This window comes from Phyllobates terribilis, unplaced genomic scaffold (genome assembly GCF_046119375.1).
Source record: "Phyllobates terribilis strain yellow unplaced genomic scaffold, ASM4611937v1 Scaffold_13__5_contigs__length_258822181, whole genome shotgun sequence".
In the NCBI taxonomy this organism is placed as follows: Eukaryota; Metazoa; Chordata; class Amphibia; order Anura; family Dendrobatidae; genus Phyllobates; species Phyllobates terribilis.
Window position 1 is genome coordinate 117,079,612 of NW_027362773.1, and position 14,648 is coordinate 117,094,259.

At 48.2% G+C, this 14,648-nt stretch overlaps 1 protein-coding gene across 3 annotated transcripts; it reads left to right on the forward strand.

Moving 5' to 3' along the window:
• The first annotated feature begins 119 nt into the window (after window positions 1-119).
• Window positions 120-10,670, forward strand: HNRNPUL2 (heterogeneous nuclear ribonucleoprotein U like 2). 3 transcript variants are annotated; one of them, XM_073658491.1, is made up of 14 exons: window positions 120-648; window positions 2,995-3,127; window positions 3,834-3,904; window positions 4,152-4,291; window positions 5,696-5,786; window positions 5,868-5,980; window positions 6,978-7,241; window positions 7,543-7,665; window positions 7,881-8,009; window positions 8,092-8,260; window positions 8,346-8,531; window positions 8,610-8,719; window positions 8,853-8,939; window positions 10,200-10,670. In XM_073658491.1, exons 1-14 carry the CDS (start codon window positions 228-230, stop codon window positions 10,263-10,265), a joined length of 2,103 nt encoding a protein of 700 aa, XP_073514592.1. In that variant the 5' UTR covers window positions 120-227; the 3' UTR covers window positions 10,266-10,670. The 3 variants fall into 3 exon arrangements, with proteins under 3 accessions (XP_073514592.1, XP_073514593.1, XP_073514594.1); XM_073658492.1 differs by having other exon boundaries at window positions 10,203-10,670; XM_073658493.1 differs by having other exon boundaries at window positions 120-603.
• Window positions 10,671-14,648: the final 3,978 nt, after the last annotated feature.

Sequence of the window (14,648 nt, forward strand, 5' to 3'; positions counted from 1 at the left end):
ACCAAACGTTCAGTAAATTTGCATAAACCGCTTGGTTTAACCAATCAGAGGACAGAACGCTAGGTGAACGCCCCCAATAAGAAATGTCGGCGTGTGTGTAGTACAGTCAAGGCCCACTTCCGCCAGGTTTACCTCCCACTTCCGGGGTGTGGTCTCTGGAGCCTCGTCCACTTCCTGTGTGTTCAGAGCACATCCGCCCTGTGTCTTTATCTGTGATCAGCGGCATTATGAGCGGCCTGGACCCGCGCAGGATGAAAGTGACGGAGCTGCGAGCTGAGCTGCAGCGGAGGGGGCTGGATTGCCGGGGACTGAAGGCCGAGCTAAGCGATCGGCTGCAGGAGGCGCTGGACTCCGAGATGCTGGGAGGAGGCGAGGAGGAGAGAGCGCCGGGCAGCATGGAGGAGGAGACGGAGGAAGAGCGGGCCCTCGATCTCGGCGAGGGGGAGGAGGAAGACGAAGCGGCGGCGGCCGAGGATGCGCTGGAGGATGAGGACGAGGAGACCGCTGCGGAGCCCGCCACCACCCGGCGGGGTGCGGCCGCTCCTCCTGCAGAGGGCGCTGCGGAGCGGATGGACGAGGCTCCACCTGCTGGGGATGGCGCGGGTAACCTGAATGGAGCCGCGCAGAAAGAGGAGGGGAAGGAGGGAGGTGAGCGGCAGCTCCGGGGCATGCTGGGGGGTGTAGTCCTACAGCAGCAGCTGGGCCAGGCACCGGGGCATATAGTCCTACAGCAGCAGCTGGGCCAGGCACCGGGGCATATAGTCCTACAGCAGCAGCTGGGCCAGGCACCGGGGCATGCTGTGGGATATAGTGCAACAGCTGGGCCAAATGCTGGGGGATGTAGTCCTACAGCAACAGCTGGGCCAGGCACCGGGGCATGCTGGGGGATGTAGTCCTACAGCAACAGCTGGGCCAGGCACTGGGGCATGCTGTGGGATATAGTGCAACAGCTGGGCCAGGCATGCTGGGGGATGTGGTCCTACAGCAACAGCTGGGGCATGCTGTGGGATATAGTGCAGCAGCTGGGCCGGGCACCGGGGCATGTAGTCCTGCAGCAGCAGCTGGGCCGGGCACCGGGGCATGTAGTCCTGCAGCAGCAGCTGGGCCGGGCACCGGGGCATGTAGTCCTGCAGCAGCAGCTGGGCCGGGCACCGGGGCATGTAGTCCTGCAGCAGCAGCTGGGCCGGGCACCGGGGCATGTAGTCCTGCAGCAGCAGCTGGGCCGGGCACCGGGGCATGTAGTCCTGCAGCAGCAGCTGGGCCGGGCACCGGGGCATGTAGTCCTGCAGCAGCAGCTGGGCCGGGCACCGGGGCATGTAGTCCTGCAGCAGCAGCTGGGCCGGGCACCGGGGCATGTAGTCCTGCAGCAGCAGCTGGGCCGGGCACCGGGGCATGTAGTCCTGCAGCAGCAGCTGGGCCGGGCACCGGGGCATGTAGTCCTGCAGCAGCAGCTGGGCCGGGCACCGGGGCATGTAGTCCTGCAGCAGCAGCTGGGCCGGGCACCGGGGCATGTAGTCCTGCAGCAGCAGCTGGGCCGGGCACCGGGGCATGTAGTCCTGCAGCAGCAGCTGGGCCGGGCACCGGGGCATGTAGTCCTGCAGCAGCAGCTGGGCCGGGCACCGGGGCATGTAGTCCTGCAGCAGCAGCTGGGCCGGGCACCGGGGCATGTAGTCCTGCAGCAGCAGCTGGGCCGGGCACCGGGGCATGTAGTCCTGCAGCAGCAGCTGGGCCGGGCACCGGGGCATGTAGTCCTGCAGCAGCAGCTGGGCCGGGCACCGGGGCATGTAGTCCTGCAGCAGCAGCTGGGCCGGGCACCGGGGCATGTAGTCCTGCAGCAGCAGCTGGGCCGGGCACCGGGGCATGTAGTCCTGCAGCAGCAGCTGGGCCGGGCACCGGGGCATGTAGTCCTGCAGCAGCTGGGCCGGGCACCGGGGCATGTAGTCCTGCAGCAGCTGGGCCGGGCACCGGGGCATGTAGTCCTGCAGCAGCTGGGCCGGGCACTGGGGCATGTAGTCCTGCAGCAGCAGCAGCTGGGCCGGGCACTGGGGCATGTAGTCCTGCAGCAGCAGCAGCTGGGCCGGGCACTGGGGCATGTAGTCCTGCAGCAGCAGCAGCTGGGCCGGGCACTGGGGCATGTAGTCCTGCAGCAGCAGCAGCTGGGCCGGGCACTGGGGCATGTAGTCCTGCAGCAGCAGCAGCTGGGCCGGGCACTGGGGCATGTAGTCCTGCAGCAGCTGGGCCGGGCACCGGGGCATGTAGTCCTGCAGCAGCTGGGCCGGGCACCGGGGCATGTAGTCCTGCAGCAGCTGGGCCGGGCACCGGGGCATGTAGTCCTGCAGCAGCAGCAGCTGGGCCGGGCACCGGGGCATGTAGTCCTGCAGCAGCAGCAGCTGGGCCGGGCACCGGGGCATGTAGTCCTGCAGCAGCAGCAGCTGGGCCGGGCACCGGGGCATGTAGTCCTGCAGCAGCAGCAGCTGGGCCGGGCACCGGGGCATGTAGTCCTGCAGCAGCAGCAGCTGGGCCGGGCACCGGGGCATGTAGTCCTGCAGCAGCTGGGCCGGGCACCGGGGCATGCTGTCCTGCAGCAGCAGCAGCTGGGCCGGGCACCGGGGCATGCTGTCCTGCAGCAGCAGCTGGGCCGGGCACCGGGGCATGCTGGGGGATGTAGTCCTACAGCAGCTGGGCATAAGTAGAGGGCGAGGAGCTGCATGCTCAGATTATCCTGCTCCCTATCTGCCATCTCAGCCACCGCAGAGATGAGACGTCCGAAACACGCCGGAGGGTAATCCGGAATCCTGAGGACCACTGGCACTTAAAAGACCCCCCCTGACACCTGATGGCCCCCGCCGCCCAGGAGTGAAGATCGGATTCCCAGGACTGGACTCCAGCGAGTTTCAGGCCTCTCATTTCTAGTACAAGTTGCTGCTGCGGAGGGATGAACGTGTGATCTCGATATTTGCACTTTTTTTCTTATTAATTTGTTTTTATTTATAGATGGAAAGAAGGAGAGAAGGGATAAACAGGCCAGGAACCCCGGATCCGCCCGGCAGGGGGTGAAGCGCGTACGGGAAGAGGAGCAGCGGGGGCGCACATATCACGAGTACAAGGAAGAAGGCTATTACAGCCGGTGAGACAGCATGTAAACTTTCATCAAATTGACAATTTGTTCTCCGGAGTAAAAGGCGCTGGTTTGTGACTGTGCCGACTGTCAGGACTCCCCTCTTATTTCCAGGGCGCTCTCTTGCTGTCTACATTCTCATCCGCTTCTCACAAGGTTCTATAGAGAGAGATTCCAGCTGATGTGAAGACTGTAGATTAGATGCTTGTCACATGATCACTGGAAATGGAGGATTCCTGACAGTGTGCACAGTGCACACAGGAACGGAGCAGCCGCAGAAACCAGTCTTTAACTTGGAACACTCCTTTAATGAAGGATCACACATCAGCTGCAGTTGTAGATTGGATTACACTTCTGATATAACTTGTACCACTGGTGCAAAAATGTCATGATGGTTGCCAAACATGGCTCCACCTGCCTTTGAATTAGGCTCATCTCTTTTGCTCATAGAGGGGAGTCCTACTAAGTTCAGGAACCAGAAAAAAAGGGGAAAATAATTCAGCACACCCATCTGATAATCCTTTTAAAAAATAAATCTTTTATTGTATGTCCATTAAAACACAAAAGTCCATAGATGTTAAAATCTGACGCGTTTCTGGCAGAACCGGCCTTAGACATACAGTCCCAGGACCCTTTTTAACGTGTCACTTTAACCTGTTCTTCCCACTCCCTTTACTGTATGTATGAGTTTCATTCTCATATTTTTTTATTCCAGGTCCAAGTCCCCTGTACCCCCAGAGGAAGCTGGCGATGAAGTGGAAGAAGGTGTACTATGTCTTGATAAATGTAAGCTCTTCTGTACAACTCTGTAGATGTAATGTGATGTGTGTATTCTCTGATCATCTTCTTCTAGGACGTCCTTATTAATCATCTCAATTAATATTGCAAATTAATTTTCTTTCTTTTTAAAAATTTGTATTCTAAATATCTCAGCTGTAATTTATTACTAAATTTCCATCTTCACTTTTGAAAAAAATGTCTCGCGAATGGGAAAGATTTGTCTTGATTTTTCGCTCTTCATTTTTGGTTTTAGCTACCTGTGATCTGCAGTTTAAAATGGATAAGGATCACTTTGGTGGACGTCCACTGTTTTCTGAGAAATTCCCTTCCCTGTGGTCAGGATCCCGCGCTACACATGGCGCGAAGAAGGGGCGGGCCTACTTTGAGGTCAAGGTGAGATTTTGGTTATACATTTTCTTTCCTTACTTAATTGGGCATTTACACTTATTAAAATGTTATCCCCACAAAAAAACAAGATGACGTTCTTTCCAGCCACTTGAACCTGCAGTGATCCAGAGAACAAGGATTTGTTGTAGTGTCTTGAATGGGAGTGGAGGTACTCATGCTCATCCTCTGTTCTTTTTGTTGTCTATGGCATGCTGGAGAAAGCAGATCTCTATTTCCAGACGTACCATAGACAATGAATGGAGCAGCGGTCAACCACACGCACATCCACTCCATTCAAGACTGCTGCAGAGCCCCCTTCTCGAGATCTGATCACTAGGGGTTCCAATGGCCTAAGAAAGTAGTGAGACCTGTTTGGGGTCCACAGTCAGCTCGCCCATGGATAAATAGATCCCTATTGCCCAGATCTTGTAGTATTGCAAGGTTTCACCATGAAGAAAACGTGTTAATCCAGCAAAGGGTCCAATAAAAAATTATTTAAAGTCCATTAAAATCCACAAATATTAATAACCGTAGATGCGTTTCTGACTTTTGTCCTTGTTCAGTATGCAATGAATAGGGACATCAGTCAGAAACACATCTGCGATTATTATTAGTGGATTTTCATGGACTTAAAATTATTTTTTTTTTAATTGGACCCTTTGCTGGATTTAAATGTTGTTTTTCAATGGTCAAACCCCCAGTTATTAGCAAGTTATCTGCTATCCTATGGATATGGCAGAACTTATTGTTTGTTTTTTAATAACCTTTTAGCATGCATTTAGATGGTGCATTGTTTTTATAGTTGGCAGATTTTCTAAGATCTTCTATTATGACTTATTCTATTTGACACTTTAGATTGCTTTGTTTGACATCTGTGTTTTAGGTTAATTTGATCATTTGCTAATGAACGTCAGGTCTTGGTGTGCTAATGAGCTACAAACCGTAGCTAGGATGAAGAAAGCGCTGGGATGTATGCTCGGAGCTAGAATGAATGGCACTTCTAATAACGTGATTGTATGGCTAAAGGGGTTATTTGCTTATTTTTCCCTATGGGACTGAGAACTTCCAGGCAAGTGGTGGCTAACTAGATGGCCTCTGAAATATTTCAGGGTCTATCCCCATTTATTTAAGGTGGAGAGAACTTTTTATAGGTGAACTACTTGCCAGCTCGGAGGTCATAAGCAGCTGAAGATTCACCTGCAGGAGCGGTCTGTGACGCTATGAGGTGGCAGATTGGCAACTACCTGCCTGTAAGTTCTTGGGCCCCATAGGAAAAAATAGAAGTCCGGTAACCCCTGTAGTAAAGGGTTTTTGAAATGAGACAAAAGTAGTAAATGTGGATGGATTTCCTGACTGGGTCGCCCTTTCTTCTTGAGGCTGAAAACCCAACATGTTCATCTTCTTTTGCAGGTGACTGAGAATCTCCCTGTGAAGGAGGGCAGTACAGAAACTCCATTACTCCGTGTGGGATGGTCAGTGAGCGGCTCTGCTCCTCAGCTGGGTAATGGTCGTACTCTTTACTCTGTCCTGTGTGGGTCTAAGCTGAGCTGCCCACCTTATACTTCTCGTGTCTCATTCACAGGTGAGGATGACTTGTCCTTCGCATACGATGGCCGTGGGCTCAAGGTCACCAGCGCACATTTCGAAACCTACGGGGAATCATATGAAGTAAATGATGTGATCGGTTGTCTGGCTGTAAGTTACTAAATGACCTAAAAAAAAAAAAAGTATAATGTGGACAGGCGGGCATTACCTTTAGCATTAAGCATTTTCAACTGTTTGACAAAAAAAAAATCTTCTATTTAAAGGGGTTGTTCGGGGCTGAAATGAAGTCTGCAGTCTGTGACCGTAGACTGGTGGATCTTGACAAAGAACCCCTTTCATTTTTCTATAAGGTGTAATTGCCCTAATGTACTAGGATTTCTGTAATGCTAATAACTTTATAGTAAATTATTGGAACAGCAATATTTGTGCTGGAGTAAAATTGTGTTGGCGCCTTATTTTGCCATAATCGTACAGTCTAAACGGGCTGCCAATAATTCGACGAGCGAGCAATAATCATTCGTAGGATAAAATCTTTCCAAAAGATCGTCGTTCTCGGCAGCACGCTGTGTAAACAGGACTTGTACTACCGAGAACAATGGCAGCCGACTACAGAATGTCTGGGTATTAAAGGGAACTCAACAGGTTCAAGAATGTTGTAAACCTGCAGATTATAGGGTTGATGGCTTTATGACGGTGCCCGTCTGCAATACGGAGTGCAGCACCTGAGAAAAGACTGTCTCCTGGGAGCCGACGGCTTTCAGTCGTGCAGCTGTTGGTCACTGGCTCACAGCACAGAGCGGGGGCTAAGCACACCCCGGCACTGACTCACAGCCGCTCTGCAGTGCATCAGTACAGTACAGTACAGACTGTCAGTCAGTGGCACTGTATGGTTACAGTATCTGCTGTGACTGTAATTGCTCCGGGCATGACTGAAAGCTGGCGGCTCCCGGGAGAAATAAAGTTCATTCTCTCCTTTCAGGACAGCGGCCAGGCACTTGCAGAACACTAATAACCTGCTTATTAACCCCCATATCTGCAGGTGGTTTAATGGCCTTATCGGACCATATAGGTTCCCTTTTAAAGGGCCAAATGCTACTATAGACTAATATTTACTTGTATGCGATCTCTTATTTTTATCTCCATACAGAACCTAGACGCTGACCCAGTGGAGATATCCTTCTCTAAAAATGGCACTGACTTGGGTCAGGCTTTTGTTGTGGATAAAAGTACGTTGGGAGAGGAAGCGCTGCTACCCCACATCTTGTGCAAAGGCTGCACTTTCCAGGTTAACTTTGGACAAAAGGAGGAGCCCTGGCATCCTCCACCTGATGGCTTCTCATTTGTGAAAGATGTTCAGTCGGAGGACCTGACGAGGACACCCCTTCCACCCAGCAGTGTAGAGGAGTGTGAGGTAGGCGCCTATACCACAGCCATGGATTACTGGTGGAGCCCAACAGGTAATCCAATCCTTCAGATGTCCATGCATATGTCTTAGATCTGGCCATGGGTTTCTTGAACCGAGCATGAAGGCTTCATATATTTCCATGAAGCTATTTTGCTCAGGCAGGCGATCCGTGCATTGCAATCCGATTTCGGGCCGATTGTATGGACGTCTGACTGCACCTTAATGGGGGGCGTTGTGCAAATGTGAATAAACCCTTATAATGACAACCTGATGGCTCTTCTAACTTGTATGTTTTTTATATTTCCAGGTTATACTGATGATTGGTCTCCCAGGCACTGGCAAAACCACTTGGGCCAAAAAATATAGCAAAGACAACCCAGAAAAGCGATTTTATCACCTGTCTACAGAAGCATTAATCCCACAGCTAAAGGTACGTGAGGATATTGGGTAAAGCAGTAATTAAAAGCTTCCAGAATGTAGAGACAAGACTGGATGGCTTTAAAGACAGTGTTTTAAATGTTTCAAGGATCCTTGTGGTCACTATTGTCTCTGACCTACTGATGGGCGTCTCCATTATAACTAATATCTTGATAAAAGGAAGTTCAAAGTAATCGGCCAGTCTGGCTTCTTTTCCATTTTTTTCAGACTGCTGGTCCAGATGCCCCAGAACAGGACCAGAAAGCGCAGGATAACCTTGTGCAGTTGGCAACTAAATGTCTCATCCGACTGGTACCAGTGGCTGGCCGCAGGAAGGGGAATTACATTATTGATCAGGTGAGAATACCGTAATGTATGACTTCAGATTAATGGGGTTCTTGTCTTGTGGCTTCTGTCCAATTGCTTTTTCTTCTCTCAGTGCACAGTCTATGGCTCGGCTCAGCGCAGGAAGATGCACTGCTTTAAAGGGTTCCAGCGCAAAGCCGTCGTGCTGGTTCTCAAGGATGACGAATGGAAGAAACGGTTGGAGTCTCGCAAGGAGAAAGAGGAGGAGATTGTTCCAGACTATGTTCTCCTGGAAATGAAAGGTAGATGATGACTGTTAGTGACTGCTGTGGCCGATTTTATAAGTTGCACCAGTTCTTAGTCTTTTTATTTTTATCTTTTCTTTAGCCAACTTTGTGATACCTACAAAGAATGACTTTATGGATGACGTTATCTATGCGGAGCTTGACCAGGAAGAAGCCGATTCTTTGGTAGGTGAGGCTAAGAAGGAAGCGCGCCAGAAGCTACCTACCAACGAGAAGAGGGGAAATCGCATGCAGAAGCGGGCTCGCACAGACCGAGGACGAGGGGGCGGTAAGTCACACATCTCATACGTGGGGTAATACAGTACCCAACGACCTTGTTTGATGGGTCACTTGCCTTCCTTCTCAGGAACTTACCAGCAACAAAGGAACTTTAACAACCGTATGTACATGCATCACTCCAGGCCGCAACCATATCATCAGCAGCCACCACGGCAATACTGGGCACCCCAAAGAGGGGTAAGTAATCTGCATGATGTGTGTATCAAGCTATGTATTAAATAATTGATTTGTACTGACTACATGTAGGCTGCATGGCACACTTGAACTCTATTTCTACTAAACCTGTTTTTATTCTCCATTCTTCTTCCAGGGTTACCAGAATTTCTATGATCGTTATTCTGACCAGCAAAATAGATACTACGGACAACAGAACTACAGACCACAGAACAGGGGAGGGGTAAGTTTGATATAAGATTTTTCCTTTTGCCATTCACACAGGAAGGGACTGTCAGCAAAGAATGACTGTTCCAACCAAGTACAGGCGCTCTGTGCATCACGGCATGGCCAAACCTTTAAGTGCACCCTTCCACCTACTTGTTTTCCTTCTTTCTCCTCCCTTCTCTGGCTCTATAAAGCAAGAGCTGTCAGTCAAAGAGATGGAAAGCCAATAGGTTGGAAAGTGCATTCATTGGTGTTTGGTGAATTCCAAGGGTGCACAGAGCACCTGTGCTTGGTTTGAACAGTCATTCTGGCTGTAATGAATCGCCCTTAAAGGGTCATCCTGGTTCTGCTCACTTCCTTATTGGGAGGGGGAAACCACATAACCTTTCCTGATACCTGGGATGTGTGTGATTGGCTAGACAGATACCTGGCAATTGTGCACACATCCTACCAGGTATCATTAAAGGCGTTTCCACCTCCAGCACTCACCTCCTGATTGGGAAGAAAGTGCAGCGGGAATAATCCTTTACGTTCTAAAGGATTGGGACAACCCAATTTGTCACCTGATCACACAAAATGGGTGGATTCCACTTCTAGTCCTCTTCCCTATAGATCCTTTGTCCCAATTGCGCACCACTGCTGTATTATATATTGGACCGCCAGGGATAGCCGAGCGATGTAGTCTACCATCTCTGGTAGACCTATAGAAATAATTGGCGTGGTGGTGTGCATGCACAGCCATTGATTTATTCCAACAGGCAGGTGATGACTTGCTATGGTGGAACAAAGCCTTTTTAAGCTTCCCCCAAAAAGTGAGTTATAGACTGCTTGGCAGTACACTTTGCTCAGAGCTTCTTCTTTAGCGACTACATTTCTAGCAATCTAAAATATGTTAGAACAAACTTGGTGCAGAAATGACGTCTCACCAGACCCGGCTACTAAAGAGCTGCGGCTGCCACCAGGTAAGAGCCGATAGTCTTTCCCAGCCGCCCCAGACCACAGCCATGGCTGATGGAAGTGGACGTGTGAATCCATTCGCACCAACTCTACAGATGAACGCTATGACCGATCACTATACAGAGCAAGGCCCCGCTCTAATGGCAGCAATACGGCACAATATAGGGTCCATTTTGCATCCACAATACTCAGACCCTGCACGGTTCTGATCTTGAGCGATCAGTTTCAGTACGATTGCCAAGGGAATACATTGTTTTGGTTTGGCGACAGGGTATGATCCCTCTGCGTTAAATTTAATATATGTATTTTTTTCTTTCAGCAGTGGCAGACCTACAATGACCGATCACAATATTGGGATTATTATGGCTACCGTGGATATCGGTGAAAGAAGTCATAAAGCAGGGAAAGGCAGCACAGGGGGCTTGGATTGTATATTTCTTTTTTTTTTTTTTTTTTCTACATTAAAACAAAAAGCAAAAATCCTTTTGTGAAGAAAGTCTCAGCGCATGTAAAGGGTCATGGACTTGATCTCCTTTAAACGTGTGTGTGTTTTTTGTCAATCTTTAGGAAACCTTGTGAGAGGTGTTTATTGCAGAATTGTCCCCCGGGGACGTCTCACGGCAGACACCTGTGTGAATGTCCCAACAGAGGGCTCCGTCCTGCCCTGCATCCTCCTGCTTAGCTGGGAGTAATATGCAGTAATTTTTACTTCCGTCTCATTATAACCCTGTAATCTTTTTAATTTTTATGCCAAGAAACATTTTTAAGAAATAAAATTTGTGTGATGTCATTTCTGCTTAGTTTTGATGTGGGGGTGGGAGGAGGGAAGGGGCTGCCCACTATCTGTATGTGCTGCCCACCACTTGCTTTATTTTATTTTTATTTTTTTTCCTTTTTTTTTTTACCCTGCTCTGGCTTCAATGTTATTAATGTAGAATAACTAGAAAAATAAACCCACCTTAATTTGTTAAACATTGTCTGTGTTGCCCCCTTGGAGTCAGCTTTTACATTTTATAACTTGTTCTTCCCCGTCCTTGCTTTGGGACACTACAGCGCGTAATTGCTCCTGTTTCGGCACTAATCTTTTACCACTGTGCTTGTACACGGCTTCTGCTCTTGATGCCCTCGTGCACATGACTGTGTTGGTATTCTTCATACGGCTGTGTGCATGAGGTCTTGCGCTCCTGCTATCCTTCTGGATAGTCCTGCACTTTCTTCCATGTAAAGGAGTTGTCTTGTTTAAAAGAACAATCACCTATGCACAGGAGAAAGGGATATTTTATACATCTGTGAGGGCCTGACTGTTGGGACCCCTCCAGAAAGGGATGCTTAGACTGGAGTTGCAGTGCACTCGTTTGCCTGCCGCTTCATTCATGCTCCCATGACACTGTCAAGCATTTTGCTCCTGCTTTCTCTGCCCTATAAAATGAATGACACCACGTCCGGATTGCAAACTGCTGCTTCAGTCTAACTGGGAGAAAAGTGCACCGTTCTGGCACTTGTAGTGAGGGATCCCAGGCAGGCTTGGCTTGGAGATGGGTGATCTTTTTTTATCTGACAGCTCCTTTAATGTATATGGGGGGAGGGATATTTCATTCCTCCTGTCCTATATTTCCAGCCAAAGTATGCAGAGGGGAATGAGGCTAAAATTGAAAGTCTGGTTTCCTAAAGATTTGGGCTTCATACACATGGCTCTTACATTGACTTTCAGCAGTAGGTATTAGCACTAAGCTTGTAGGGAAGAATAGTCCCTGCAAAAGTACAAGGAGGGCATGGATGCCGTTCTTGAAAAATTATATTGCAGGTACTAAATTTTGAAATGGGGCATTGATCCAGGGAACTGATGTGGTTGCTGTAATGAAGAGTCAGACGGCCGTATCACCTGACTGATCGCAACACAATGCCCGGACTGGCCGGCAGCTCTCATCACCAGAGCGTGACAGCCTGTATTTCTATGCAACTGTTGTGCTCTGGTATTGCCGCCGGCCAGTCCTAACATTGCGTTGTAATCCCTGTCCGAATTATACGGCTGTCTGATTCTTCCCCAATATGGGGTAATTGGTATCCGCCTCTTGGGGGGTTTTTTTGGTTTTTTTCCACCTTCCTGTGGATCAACATGTTAGATTATAAGTTGAATTTATTGTTTGCCATTTTAAAAACTATGGATGACACCTCATGGAGATTTTAAGCAGCCGGTCACTTTTATTGCTGCAGTTTTCCAACGTCGTCTAAAAAAAACAAAACGTGCCTTTACCACGACTCGGGGGGCAACCACTAGTTTTAAGTAGCTGTAAATACTGACAGATGACATTCACAGGGTTTATAATTTCTGTATAAATTCCTCGTGGTGTCAAGATCTCTGCTACATTCTTACATGTGTTTCCCTTTTATTAACCTTGATTAGGGGAAAATTATTCCTAAGTTGCCATTGTGGGTTTTCCCATAAAGGTGGTAGTCCTAGGAATGTTTCCAAGACCTGTTTAATAAAAAATAAAAAGTCAACATGTACTAAAAAAATAGTTTTTAGTGTGGCTGCTCACCTATACGGGAGATGTAGATGCATCAGCACAGGTACAGGGGGTTGCGATTTCGTTCGCACCGAACTTCACCCTTTAATCGTTCCGATGTGAGATCAGTTAGTGATGTACGCCTACTTTATCAAATGCAAGAAAAGCTGTCAATCACTTGCAAGCCGTACTGGAATAAGGTGTAACAAAACTCCATTCACTTATAATATTTTTAGTTTGCTGCAGCCACATTCACGGATAGCAGAATTGACTATCTGGGACTTTAACATTGATGATCTGTCCTTACGATAGGTCATCAATGGCTAATAGGTGGGGGTGTAACACCCAGTACCTTCACTGATGAGCTGTTTCTGGTGTTCGCTGGAACTGCTCAGTTAGAGCTGCGCAGCGCCATCGACTAGTGGCTGTTGCCAGGTACTGCACATCCACTACCTATTCAAATCAATGGTGTGGATGTCATCCTGCTATCCTGGCAATGGAGCAGTTCCAGCTGATCAGTTTGGGTGTGACACCCAGCACACCCACTGATCAGACGTCGATGACCTATCCTAAGTATTGGCCATCAATGTTAAAATCATGGAAAACCCCTTTTAAGTAAAGTTCATAAGAACGGATTAAATCTGTTTCATCCAGAAAGCTGGTGCGTGTGACCACATGCATACATGCTGACTAGACGTGAGTGGCCTTGTTTAATACAAGTGAATTGAGCAAGATCAGACAAGTCTAGTCAGAATGTGGCGGAAGTGTACAAATCGCACACTTGCTGAAACATGACTGTGTACAATGTGAGGATACACTATTTTGGACAACCCCCTAAAGGTAGAGAAGGACTTTAAATACTTAGAATAATATACCAAACTTCCAGGCCCTAGGATTATATTATCCCTCATTTATCTCTTAAACACATGGGTCCCAATTCTTCTGAACAACAGAGTCAGATGTACCTGATTTATTAAATGGCATGCTCCTCCCCACAAATCATGGTGCAGCTCATTATGACTCCATCCCAGCTCCACTCTGCCTAAAGTTGCGTGGAAATGCTAAAAGTAGCCACATTTTGGCAAGTTATTGAAGTAGTTTTAGTCCATATTTCTGGCGAAAACACTTTGATGAATTGGGGCCATGGTGCGGTCTCGGGTCAGAAGAGGAAATATAATCACATTTTTCCTTCTGCCTTATCTACTAAACACATTAGGCAATGACCAGAGTTGGATTTCAGCATACTATTTCCATAGAATCCATGAGCTGATACTTGTCCTGAAAGAAACCACAAATCCCATCATCAAATTGGAGACTAGTCAAAGTTCTGGGAAGTGGAGGGCCTGGCCATTTCCAGTATGTTTCTATACACTTCTCAAAATTGAAATTGCAACACCAAGAAGAAGTCGTCTCAGGAGTTCTGGAAATCATAGACTGGAGACCAGTTACTGATCTGCAAATGATGGAAATATGGAAACAAGAATTTCAAGAGAGTTTGACTTATTTAGCGTATGAGTGTCACTTGCAGAAATTCCTGCACTTACTATCTTGGCTGATATTAAGAGTCCTCTGAAGAACGCTCTGTCGTGCTGAATGTACTTGGGCAAATCATCATGATCTGCTGCTGGCAGATTCTTTTGCAATTGCTGATCAATGACATCTAAGATGTGCTCTATGGGAGACAAGTCTGGAGACGCTGCAGCCATGGTAGTACGTTTAGGCCATGTAGGCTGATCACAGACGCACGAGTAACATACAGCCTGGCATTGTGTTGAAAAACTCTTGTGACACTTTGGAAAAATGGCCGTACCATTGGTTTCAACGACGAGCTGTTAGGGCACCTGGAATAAAGACTAGAGGGGTCCGGCTACCGTACGTTATGGTACAGCGTTATATCGATTTGGACGTGGAACCAGTGGTACAGTCATTTCTCCAAAGTGTCCCAGGGGCCATTTGTAGCAGCAGGGATCACCTACAATACATCAATAGGAGTTAAGCCAGATCTGCAGTCAGATTGCATTGACTTGAAATCCTAGCATCAATGAACCAACATAGAAATAGACAGGAAACCAGCATCACCATTAAAGGGCAGATTTAATTCCAAGAAATCCATTTCTTAAAGGGATTCTTTCAGGATGATCCAAGCCCCCCTCCCCCAAACTGTTTCTATGATCATGTTGCTCTCTGAAAAAGAAATGTCATCCATAACATTACTGATACAATCTGTATGAATGAATGAAAAATTGCTGTTTTAATTCATA

Coding starts and splice junctions, on each gene's coding strand:
- HNRNPUL2 (XM_073658491.1), top strand. CDS start 228: ATGAGCGGCCTGGACCCGCGCAGGATGAAAGTGACGGAGCTGCGAGCT. Junction 3,128..3,833: donor GAAGAAGGCTATTACAGCCG/GTGAGACAGCAT, acceptor TTTTTATTCCAG/GTCCAAGTCCCCTGTACCCC. Junction 7,242..7,542: donor GCAGTGTAGAGGAGTGTGAG/GTAGGCGCCTAT, acceptor TTATATTTCCAG/GTTATACTGATGATTGGTCT.